This window comes from Sinocyclocheilus anshuiensis, unplaced genomic scaffold (genome assembly GCF_001515605.1).
Source record: "Sinocyclocheilus anshuiensis isolate Anshui unplaced genomic scaffold, SAMN03320099.WGS_v1.1 scaffold371, whole genome shotgun sequence".
NCBI lineage: Eukaryota > Metazoa > Chordata > Actinopteri > Cypriniformes > Cyprinidae > Sinocyclocheilus > Sinocyclocheilus anshuiensis.
Genome location: NW_015549597.1, coordinates 2,746 through 14,690, shown reverse-complemented (window position 1 = coordinate 14,690; position 11,945 = coordinate 2,746). Strand labels below are relative to the sequence as shown.

The following is an 11,945-nucleotide window of genomic DNA, read 5'->3' as shown; positions in this document are numbered from 1 at the left end:
TAGAGAGAGAGAGAGAGAGAGAGAGAGAGAGAGAGCATTAAGAATGTTCTTTCACTGTTCTTTCAGAAGTTCCACACTGTCACTACCAGCACCCCCACTCACTACAGGTAACCGCCCCCCCCAAAAACTGTCCCCTCCCAACCCTTATATCCCCCGCCTTCCACCTTATCCCTCAATCCTACACCTGCAACCCCTGTTAGCTTTAACCCTAAACCTCAATCTAAACCACCTCCCTTGTAGTCACACACCTCTGGCTCTCAGAGAAACAGGTTTCTGAGTGCTGCGTGTGTTGCTGTAGTATTGTAGCATTGCTAGAGAGGCACAGTATGTGCTGACTCAAGGTGTCCCCATCACTGACAATCATTTAGTTTACCAGTCAGGCTTGTCTCACATCAAGAGAATCAGACTAGATAATTTCAACGGCCCACCACCAAGACAAACACTGCTTACTGTTATCTGTATCCAAATCGATGTATATACCTTCCCCTATCCAACCTTTAAAACTAAAATCACCTCTGTAGTCCATTGAGGCATGTTTTCCCTTCTCCCTTCTCCCATCTCTTCAGCCCAAGCAATATTCTCAGAGCTCACAGTCCCTAGTGGCACCGCGTCTACTGTAAATGCTCAACGCTCTCCTCAGCCCAGTTCCCATAATTCAGTAGTCAGGGTTAGTGTGAGGGTAATGCAATTCAGTAATAGTGAATACTGATTACAGCACTCAATCAGATTGGCAGGTTCTGGAAATCAGGGTGAACAGGTTTTAATCATAAACAGTCATGTTTACAATGAACACTTCTAAGCAAGAGCTAGACGTAACAAGTTTGCTAAGTTCATGGTATTGAATTTTTAAACGTTTATTCTATGCGCTTATTATCATGTAATGACATCATTGTGCACAACTGTATGTTCAGTACAGATGGACAATATATCATCAGCTGTCAAATTGATACCTTTATGATAAGTAAAATAGGCAAATATATACACTACTGTTCAGAAGTTTGGGGTCAGTAATATCAAAGGGGTCAAAATGTGATCAAAATTCATCAAAAGGGAGTGTAATGTTCTTTACATTTTTACAAAGACATCATATTTCAAATAAATGCTGTTCTTTTGAGTTTTAAATTTATTAAAGAATCCTGAAAAAATGTGTCCCACTTTCCACAAAAATATGAAGCAGCACCACTGTTTTCAGCATTAGTAATAATAAGAAATGTTTACTGAGCACCAAAGCAGCTTATTAGAATGATTTCTTAATGATCATGTGAGGTTGGAGTAATTGCTGCAAAAATGCAGCATTGCTAAATTACATTTATATATTAAAAATATATTATAAATATAAAACAGTTATTTAAACTACAAATTATTTCACAATATTGCTGTTTTTACTGTATATCTGATCAAATAAATGCTGTATTGGTAGCATAAGTGAATTCTTTCAAAAACATTTCAAAAATCTTACTGACCCCAACTTTTTTGAAAGGTAATGTCATTAATTGATAATGATCACAACCACATTATTACTTATTACCTATCTTTTTTTATTCTGTTCATGAGTTATATTTTCCGTTTAGCTTTTATTAAAGAAAGTTGACCGTAGGCATGTTTAATTTCTTTATCTATAGTTAATATTGCTACATTTCTGAAATGGTTATTCAATAAGAAATTTGTAGAAAGTTGTAGGAAAATTTCTGCAGCTGTGTAGATTCATGTTATATTGGCCAATTATATATATTCTAGATATATTATTATAGATAATTATATATATAGAATTATTGATATATAATTATAAGTAATAGTCATCTATGCATCACTAGAATTCAGCTTTTGTTTTCAGACAATATTTTCCAGAGTTTCATTGTTGATGACTTTAGAACCATTTACAGGAATTATCATGCAATTATTTGAGTGAACTACCACTTTGTTTCATACCAGTTTATTATTGTTGCATGAACGGATCATCAGATTTACCCATCCCTAAACATATAAACATATAAAAGGTAAAGTATGGCTATTCTTTTTTTTTTACATGTAGTAAAAAGTGGCCCCTTCCTGTCTAAGTGGGTGTTTCTTTATCCAGAATAAGCTACTGTGTAGAACAGACTTAATGCCAAAAGTCCAGAGACTAATGTAGGGCACAAGAGTAATGCATGTCTGCTGTTACATTTAATGCGGTTTAAGTTAATACTCCATTATGATAACTGGATCAGAGTGCTTTTAATGTGTTACTGTTGTATCTTCTCAGTTTACTGAAGGTGTCTCAGGTGTTTAATGTGTGCAGGGATTATGTTATTTCATACCCTATGTCTATTCAAATGCAGCAATTTAATGTGAGGGAAGAACTCTCACCTTTTCAGACGTATTCACCTCTCCACCTGGTGCAGTGTCCCACCTCACTGGCTCCCATGCTCGAAAGATAGCCGAGATTGCTCTAGCATGAATGTCTTGCTGCACTGGTACCTTATAATACAGGCAGCAGCACCTAAATGTCAAATTTAAGACAGAAACAACTCTAGGAAGACAAAAGGGCTAATGATTAGTTTTAACAGGCAAGCTGATCAACCCCTCCTCTAATTCCCCTGGAATCCTTCAGCTTTATATGCATACAGAAACACCTACACACATACACAATCCCTACACACTCACTTGTGGCTTTTATGAACCTTTCCTGCACACTTTTGTCACACGGGTTGTTTTTTAATTGATTGATTGAAACCCTAACTAATCTGTCTTATAACCTCCCTAATCTTTCTGTCTGTCCTGGCATTCCATACACAGTGGACAGAGGTAAGAGACACTTCAGTTTCACTTTAAGCGCTTTGCTAAAGTTGCGTGTGTTCAGGATTGGGAGTGCATTTTGTGTGCATCTTGGAAAAGAGTGCTTTTTCTATTTGTTTGTTTGTGCCTGACCTAAATAAAAAAGTTTTTAACCTCTTGTTACTTGTTAGTTGATGGGAATGTGATTACAGCATTAAGAGCTCATACAGTATTACTACAGGCTGATGGTGTTCCACCTTACATTGACTCTCTGTTTGCTTGATCACAGCCTCTGCCCCATGGAAAAAAAAATCAGGTAAAGCTCTTTGTCCGCTCTGTCTGTCTTGTATGAGACACTTGACCTAATGGGTCTGCAAATATTTCTTATGGGTTGAAACCTGTCTATCTGTTACAGAGTTCGAGTCTTCACAAGCTACAGAGAAGAAGAGGACAGTTTATCAGATGGCTTTGAGTAAGAGATTAATTGGTTTTATACAGAGGGACTGTCATGCATCTAGTCATACTTAAAGTTTAAAAATCAAGGGATAGTTCACCCAAAAATTAATATTCTGTCATCAATTATTCAGTTACGCAATTAAAAATTGTATTACTGAGCACCAAAGATATTTGATATGAGATATTTAGCAGAATGCAAAATAGATGGAGACAAAAAAAATGAAACATCATAAAAATAGCCCTAGTCCAAATCTTTTCAACCATATTCCAAGCCAGGGGTGCCCAAACTCGGTCCTGGAGGGCCGGTGTCCTGCAGAGTTTAAACTCTGCAGATCACCGGCCCTCCAGGACCGAGTTTGGGCACCCCTGTTCCAAGCGATTTAAAGCCATATGATAGTTTTGTGTGAGGTGTAGTATAGGCTGAAATTTTGTTTTATTATTCATTGAAAATCTTGCTTGACAGGCATGACCACAGTTTACTTTAATTGTATGGAAAAAGAGCAGCTTTGCTATTCTGCTATAAATAAATTCCTTTGTGTTTCATGGAAGAAAAAAAAGTTAAAAAAAAAAACATGGGTGAGACTGATGATGGAATTATCATTTGTTGGGTAAACATCTCCTTTAAATCAGTTCAAGCTAAAAATAGAAATAGTTTGTTAATTAATTAATTAATTCTCTCTCTTTTATTTTCTGGCAGATAAACTGGATGAGATTTTAGCAGCAGCACAGCAGACCATCAGTACCAATGAGGCCCCAGGGCCCCGGGTTCAGGGGATAAAAAGAGAACGGGGCAGAGGCTTATATAATGAGGTGTGTTTATGTGTGAGACGATTGAAGCAGTTATTAAAGATGGCTAAGATCATTATGATTAAAAGATTAAATTTTTTAGATGATGCTCAAGATATGAGCTGAGCTATATTTTTTTGCGGAAAATGTTTAGCAAAATTGCATTCTTTTAAAAATTGGTTCATAATGTTATTTCTCTCCATGTATTTTGGCAGCCAAGTTTCGACCAATCGGGAATGGGGATGACATCATCTGGGGCAGGGCTAGGCTATGACCGTGGTCAATTTGTGTCTGGCCACGGCCCCCCGCACGGTATGCTGCGACAGAAGTCTATCGGTGAGGCTGTCTGTTAGTCCATCTGTCTGTCTGCCCACCTGTCTGTCTAACCAGTCTGTCTAACCATACTGCTGTACGTCTATGGTACGTGGGTTTAGAGCACTCAAAAGAGTGCAGCTGTGGGTTTGCTTTAATGCTTATCATCTGTAATTCTTTATTGCTCTAGAATAGAAGACCATACATGTCAGTTTTTGGAAACAGTCCATAAGAATCTTGTCAGTGGTTTGACTGGGTTACTGGAGAGGCCAATTGCCATAACAAAGGTGAATGAGATTTATTTCATCTGGTGCTCAGCATCAGTGTTCATTCTTGGTTGAACTATAAAATTTACAGCCCATTTATAACCCCCAAGATTATTAGGACACTATGCTGTCAATGTCAATATGTGATTAAATGTTCAATATGAACATGTTCACTTTCTTGGGTTGCACAGTTGCTAACTTTATTTACATTAAAAAACAAACAAGAGCATTTGTTTAATTTGCATGCCATTAGATAAAGCTATTGTGTATGTGTCATTTCTTGTGTCCTCAGGTAGACTTTATGTGTGTATTGCATTTGTCCTTGTATAACACACTGTAACTAAAACTGGTCTGCACAGACACAAAAGAGCATTGCAGAAGTAGAGAGGTGAATGGCTTGTACATGTTACTGCTGGGAGATTGCCCAGTTATAGTAATAACAGACAAGCTGACAGACAGACAGACATACTACAAGATGGTCTCATTTCTGTATCCCATTTTATTGCCCTCTGCTCATTTTTAGGAAATAAATATATCTTTTCCTTTCTTACTCTTTTCTCATTTCCAGCTGTTGTACATTCTCTCTCTCTCAAACATATTTTTCTGTTGTCTTTGTTGTTTTGTAACACTCTTTTCTATTCATTCTCCCTTTATTTATTTCATCTTTATTTCATGAAAATGTATTTCATCTTTCTCTTTTTGGTTTTCTCTTTCTGCAGGGGTTCCAGAGGAGGAAAAGCAGTTCCTTCATCCTCCAGCCATGAAGTTTGCCCGCAGTCTTTCAGTACCTGGCCCAGATGACATCCCTCCTCCCCCTACTACAGCTCCCCCTGAGCCCCCTTTCTCCTCAGCTCCCCCTCTTGGCTTTAGGGGCAAGACATCCCAGCAGCCATCTGTTTCTGTGTCCCAATCCACTTCCTCTTCTGCACAGTATCAGCTCTACTCACAGTCAGTACATGTCACACATGGACCCAGAGATAGGTCCCCTGGACCACCTGCTGGGTCCGGAACCGGGGACCTCTCTTACTCCCATGCTCAAGCCCACCCCTCTGTGCCAAGCAGGACTGCCTCCAGAAAGGTGATTGGGTACACAGGGGACCTTGCAGGGGCTGGAGGAGCACCAGGAGCCAAGGCAGCAGCACTGAGAAGGGGCTACAGCAATGCAGTCCCACCCACTAGTGTCGCTACTGTAATTCCACAACAGCAGCAGACTACTCAGAGCCAACCTTCCAGGATGGACCGCAGTGCGATAGGGGCAGGAGCAGGGGCAGGTGGCGTACAGAAAGGTGGTGCCCGGAGAGGGAAGGGGCCCTTGGTGAAGCAGTCAAAGGTGGAGGATCTGCGTCAGGGCCAGGGCACACTGGAAGGGAAGGGGTCAGTGGAGAAGAGCTCTATTCCTATCCCAACCATCATTGTTAAAGCTCCTTCCACCAGCAGCAGTGGACGCAGTAAGATTGACCGTTCTAACCCCCAACCTGTTGTTCCCCCACCTGCACCCACCGTTCCACCGCCAGCCCCTCCATCTATACCTGCTCCCCCACCCCCATCACTGCCATCACTTCGTACTCAAGAGAGTTTGGACTTCACCAGCCAGTTTGGTGCTGCCATAGTAGGGGCAGCTCGCAGGGATCGAGAACGATTCCATGAAGCACGACGGAAGAGTGCCTCCTTTTTTCTTTCTGCTGAGGAAGCGTTGGGTGGAGCAGGAGAAGTGGGAGGACGGACCCAGACTTCCCAACAGCAGCTGAGTTCCCAGCCTTCACCACGTCTGCGACCGTCCAAATCTATAGATGAAGGCATGTTCTCAGGTGATACTTTTATCCACCACACACGCAGTATGCCTCCTGCCTTCGGCCTGCCTGAGTACTCCTCACCTGCTCCTCCTGGGGATTACCAGCCTAAGTCTGTACCTGCTGACTTCTATGGGGCGGGAGGGCGACAACAGCAGCAGCAGCAAGCCTCCACCACAACTTTCATTCACCCATTAACGGGGAAAGTTCTGGACCCTTCATCCCCACTAGGCTTGGCGTTGGCTGCAAGGGAACGTGCCTTGAAAGATGATGGTCGCATGCGCAGGGAGAGGACCACTGAACATCATTTTACCCGTCAGTTGTCCAGCATTGGGGCCTTTCCCTCGTCCACTGCACAACCAACATCACGCATCTCCTACTCAATGGCCTCGTCTTCCTCTGCACCCTCCTCTGCTGCTCAGTCCTCAAGCTCCTCCTCGTACCTTGTTACCTCCTCATCACTCGCTGCCACCACTACATCCACTCGGCCTCCATCTCCCAGGATCCTGCGTGGAGCAGGAAGCAGCTGGGGTGAGGAAGCAGGGGTTGGAGAACGTGCAGATAGGGAGGCTGCTGGCACCTCTGCTCCCAGAGAAGGCCTAAGGGTTCGTTTCTCTGAGGATAAAACTGTCCACACGCACCACTATCAGAGAAAAAGCTCACGCCCAGTTACAGCAACAGTCCACACAGCCAATGCCCCAGCAGCCTCGACGCCCCTCATTCTTGAGGATGGAGAGTGAGGCTGGGGCATACATCCTTTCTTTGACACCACCTTCTCCACCTCCAACAAAAGCCCCTACACGTCCTTCAGCAGGAGCTGCAGGTGAAGGTGCAAGTGGCACAGGTCTGATGGTTCTTCCTCCCCCAGCTCCCTCAGTAGATGCAGATGATGAGTTTGTGTTTGTTGATCCTCTCCCTCCACCTCTGGAGTTTGCCAATAGTTTTGATCGTGGTTTGGGTTACTCTGCGATGATGTCCCACAATGTGACTGCTCGCCAGCAGCATCATCCTCCACCTCCCCCGCCACCTCCTCCCCCTCCAAAAGACTCCTTTATGTCTGGGTTCCCACCTCACACACCCCTGCCCTCACCCCAGGCAGGAGATTCCACAACTTCCAGCCTTACTTCCTATGACAGTGAGGTCGCCAACCTCACCCAGTCAGCCCCGTCTCCCTCTCCATCTTCCCCCAACCCACTACCGCCTCCCTCCCCCTCCACCTTGCAGCCCTCTGGGCCACCTCCACCTCCTTCTGTATCACCTCCGCCACCACCCACCTCCTACCACAGACCATTTGGCCTATCTCAGTCACAACACTTATACAACAGTACAAATTCAGCCGGACGCTCCTCTTCTCCCACACCACCTCCTCTCTCTATTCCAGCTCCACCTGCCTACCGGGGCCCTCCAACAGCAACATCCACCCCAGCAACTTCTGTATCTCTCAGAGGCGCCTCAACTGTAACCGCAAGCTGTTCCACAACTGCTTCTACAACTGTCGTCTCTTCTGCTACTACCGCTGCTGCCGCTGTCACACCACACACACGCATTGCAACTGTCTCCACAGTAGCTACAGGGGGTAGCAGACGGCCCAGCGCAGAGCATCATCCGACACCCAGTGCAGCTGCAGCTAAGAGTGGCGAGTCTCAGGAGACAGTGGTGGATTCTGGGATTGAGGAGCTGGACAGCTCTTTCTCTTTACTGTCAAACTCTTTTTTTCTTTTTCTCTCTTTTTGTCCTATCTCTTATTCGTTTGCCTTAATTTGTGTTTCATTTTCTCTCATTTCAGGTTCTCAGAGGACTCCACAGGTGCACTGAGTCCTCCCTCTGTCCGCTCTAGCTCCCCATCTCCTGTTCAGCTCTCTCAGCCTGCCTTGTCTCCCTCCCCCACCCCTTCTTCCCAGCCGCTCTACCCAAACTGGGCTCGATCTCCTTCCCCTCAGCCCCCTGCTGCCTCATCCCAGCCTCCTCCCCGATCACACTCACCTGTTTCTCCCTCTTCATATTCGCCGTACCCCACCTCACCCAAACACCGGCCCATTTACCGCACCAAAGCCCTGGAGTTCCAGTTTATACCCAGCCGAGAGTCACGTAAGGCAGAGTCGCATTACGCTCAGCGCAGACGAGCACCCAGCCCGTTAATTTCACCCTCTGACCGCCCCAAGCTTGGCCCTCCCCGCCCCTCTTCCCTTCCCATTCTCCCAACTACGCCTCTCTATAGCAGCTTGTATGACCTCCGTGGTTCTATTACTCCACCCTCACCTGCCAATCCTCTTGGGGACCCCTACTTCTCTCCCTCTCCCCCTCTCTTTGCCCCCTCGGGGGCTCCACCTCCTCCAAATTCCTCTCTGGTGGTCTCTCGCTCCTTGTCACCCACCCACTTCCTGTCAGGGACTTCATCCCCACCACTCCACCCCATTCCTCCACCCACTTGCCTGAGTTACCCTCACCTTCCACCCCCTTCACCCACCAAACCCTTCGCCTCCAAACCACTCCCATACTGGACCAAGTATGACGTTGCGGATTGGCTGGGCTACCTGAACCTGGGTGAGCACAGGGAGCGATTCCTAGACAACGAGATTGATGGCACGCACCTGCCCTCTCTTACCAAGGACGACTACCTGGACCTGGGTGTGACCAGGGTTGGCCATCGCATGAACATAGAGAGGGCGCTCAGGAGAGTGATGGACAGGTGAGAGGAGGGATAGAAGGGGAAGCAGAGAGATGCAAGGGAGGACAGCGATGGAGAGGGATTAGGGTGAGAAAGGGGCAGTGCATGAACAAACAAAGGTAGTACAGTTGAGGTAAAAACATTGATATGCTATTGATTGCTAACTTCTGGGAACATTTGGAATGGACCGCTGCATGAGGTCCAGGATGGCATGGGGAAAGAGAAGGAGAACAGAAAGGGGGATGCGGGTGAACAAGAGAAAAATGATTTCCTTACACTTTCCACCTTCCCCCTATCATCAGGCTGTCTTCTAGCACTTTCCCCATTTCTGCCCTCTCCTCTTGAGATGTACGGACAGACAGAAGGAGAGATGAGGCCAACCGGAGTTGAGAGGACAGGAAAGATGAGGTGACAACTGCTGCCATCAGAGATTATTCCCTGAATTAAGAAAAATGCAGGAAGAGGTGACTTCGACATCAAACTGCCAACTCGCAGATGGAGAGATACAGGAGAAACGGAGAGCATTGAAGGCCTGTCGAGCTGTGAACATGCCTGCGCTTACGTGTGTTTCAGTCAACAAAAACATAAACGCCTACATACACATCCGTACATATCAACATTTAAACAGAACACACTTAGTTTGAGCTTGCAGGCACTCACAAGGTGATCAAAATGGAAATAGATTAATCAAACCGGGGAAACTAACTCTATGAGGATACCGAAGTTCAACATGAGAAGGTAACATACTACATAACTGAGCCAAATAATTTGAGGGAAACAATCAAAATGCTCTTTAGCTTTCCTGTTTTTCTGTAGTTCTATAGGAAGAGATAGGGAGAGAGATATTGAAACCTCCTTTGCTATCTTTCTCTTTTTCTCAGATTTTCAGCTGAGTCTGTATTACTGGCAAATATTTACTAATGGTCTCATTTATAGAGTAGGTTCAATGGAGACCAATGCAGGGAGGGCAAGTACTGACAAACCTCCTGTCTGGCATGACTAGGGAAGCCCTTAAAATAGAGGTAAATTTAACGGCAGGCACTTATTTGGTAAGACTGTGTTTATGCTTGGGTTCCTGTTGTTTGTGTGAGTGCGTGTACTTGATAATGTGAAAGGTTATCACTAGAGGCATGACCGTGATTTGTTATGTGTTTTTACCTCACCAATGGAGGGATTCTATTTTGCCGAAGCCAGATTGGGGCTTATGCGTATCTTGTATTTCACTAGAACTTCTTTACCTTCTCATGTCTTATAATGAAATTTTATATATATATATATATATATATATATATATACAGACTGGTCACTGTATTACAAACCCGTAGCAAAAATAAGTGCCCAGACCAACATAACAGACACACAAGCGCTCTACCACTTACACACATGCACTCAGTACTTCCTCAGCCTACTGATAGCAACATACACAAACGTACGACAACACCTGTCGATGACGATACACTCATCTCTTTTATTTATATAACACATAATGGGACACAATAAAATATGTATGGATACAAGATGAAGATAGTTATAACGCAAAAAATCTTTCAAAGAAGGAAGATGATACAACATTGTAAAAAGAAAAGTATATATATACTGAAAATTCATCAACATTTTTACCACAGACTCTCAAAATATAGAGGTGACTACGACTTCAACGAACCTATCAACGATAGGCTCCATTTTAAAAGAGGAGACAACATGGAGACTTAATACGATGATTGTTCCTATAACAATTTTTAAACTCTAAGTGGGTCTGGAGTTCTGTTGTTGATTTAACAAGAGATGTTATTAATTGCAATCACTGTTCTCATCGTCCTTGCTGTTATCGCTATAAGCTGCAGTGTTTCTTGTTTGTTTTTGAGCGCAAATGCTGGACAGGTGTTTATGCTTGACTTTAAAAAAAAAAAAATTAATTTGTGACCACATACAACATGTTCAGATCTTTGGTACCTCTAGGACTTAAATTAGAGACAAGACTTTCATATCTTTCAATGTCCCTTACCCTCCTGCTTTTCCCTTCCAACACAAAATTATTGTGTCATCACTTTGTATGCAAGGACTATCAAGAAGTTTATTGTGTGTGGCAGTAGATATACCCTTTACGTTCATATTCCATCACTCGAACTTAAGTAAATCTAGTGACCTCCAGCCCTCATCTCCCACATCACAAATTGTTGCTCAATCAATTAAAAGGGCTCCTCATCACATTGCACCTTTCATGAGTTATTCATCCTTTTTCTCTTCCTTTCATTTGCAGTCACCTTGAGTCCAAACCACCAACACCTTCACCTTTATGTTACCTTCCTGTCTATGTCTCTTTCAGGACCATTGGTAAAGATTTTGCCCCCTTCATCTCCCTCTGCCCATCTTGCATCTGTTCGTCTTCTCAGAATGAGTGTGGGATTCATGCATCATTCATCACAGCGCTGGCTTTACCTTAATCACCCGTATTGGACAAAACGATTGAAGAACTCATTGTATTTTTGATGTTTAAGACTGGTAAGTATAGTGATGTTGATAACAGTAAGGACAATGAAAGAAATTATCATTCTGAGATGGAAAAAAGTTTTAAAGAATCTCTGTCTTCCAAATGTTTAACACGAGTTTAACGTGTAATCAAATCATGCTTTCTACACATCCTGTGTTTCCTGTTGTCTCATCTTTCCACAGTCAAATTCATCAACCCAATTCGCTTCAATAGCAGCTGGTGTACTCTGATGAATGGTAAATATTCTCACTTTCCAATATTGTCCACTAGGTGGAGTAAAAGTCACAGTTCTCAGCCGAGTGAATGAAGGATTGGACCATGCAAAAGACAATGCAAAAAAAAAATTTTCTGGTTGGGAAAAGGAAATCTTTAAGTCCTCAAGCTCTGCAGCTCAGATTGTCAATATTACAGCTTCTAATAAT

General features: G+C 43.7%; 2 protein-coding genes across 2 annotated transcripts in view; both read left to right on the top strand.

Moving 5' to 3' along the window:
* The window catches only part of LOC107658407 (SH3 and multiple ankyrin repeat domains protein 1-like), a 43,909-nt gene extending 36,805 nt beyond the window's left edge, over positions 1-7,104 (top strand). Inside the window, exons 15-20 of the mRNA XM_016446944.1 lie at positions 2,776-2,784; positions 3,044-3,070; positions 3,170-3,226; positions 3,908-4,020; positions 4,212-4,332; positions 5,294-7,104. Of these exons, the coding sequence (XP_016302430.1) occupies positions 2,776-2,784; positions 3,044-3,070; positions 3,170-3,226; positions 3,908-4,020; positions 4,212-4,332; positions 5,294-7,104 (2,138 nt within the window). The remainder of the gene's footprint in view (positions 1-2,775; positions 2,785-3,043; positions 3,071-3,169; positions 3,227-3,907; positions 4,021-4,211; positions 4,333-5,293) is intronic.
* Positions 7,105-7,213: 109 nt separating this feature from the next.
* Positions 7,214-10,735, top strand: LOC107658406 (SH3 and multiple ankyrin repeat domains protein 1-like). The gene is made up of 3 exons (XM_016446943.1): positions 7,214-8,017; positions 8,050-9,053; positions 9,335-10,735. The coding sequence occupies exons 1-3, from the start codon at positions 7,214-7,216 to the stop codon at positions 9,375-9,377; spliced, it is 1,851 nt and encodes a 616-aa protein (XP_016302429.1). The 3' UTR covers positions 9,378-10,735.
* Positions 10,736-11,945: the final 1,210 nt, after the last annotated feature.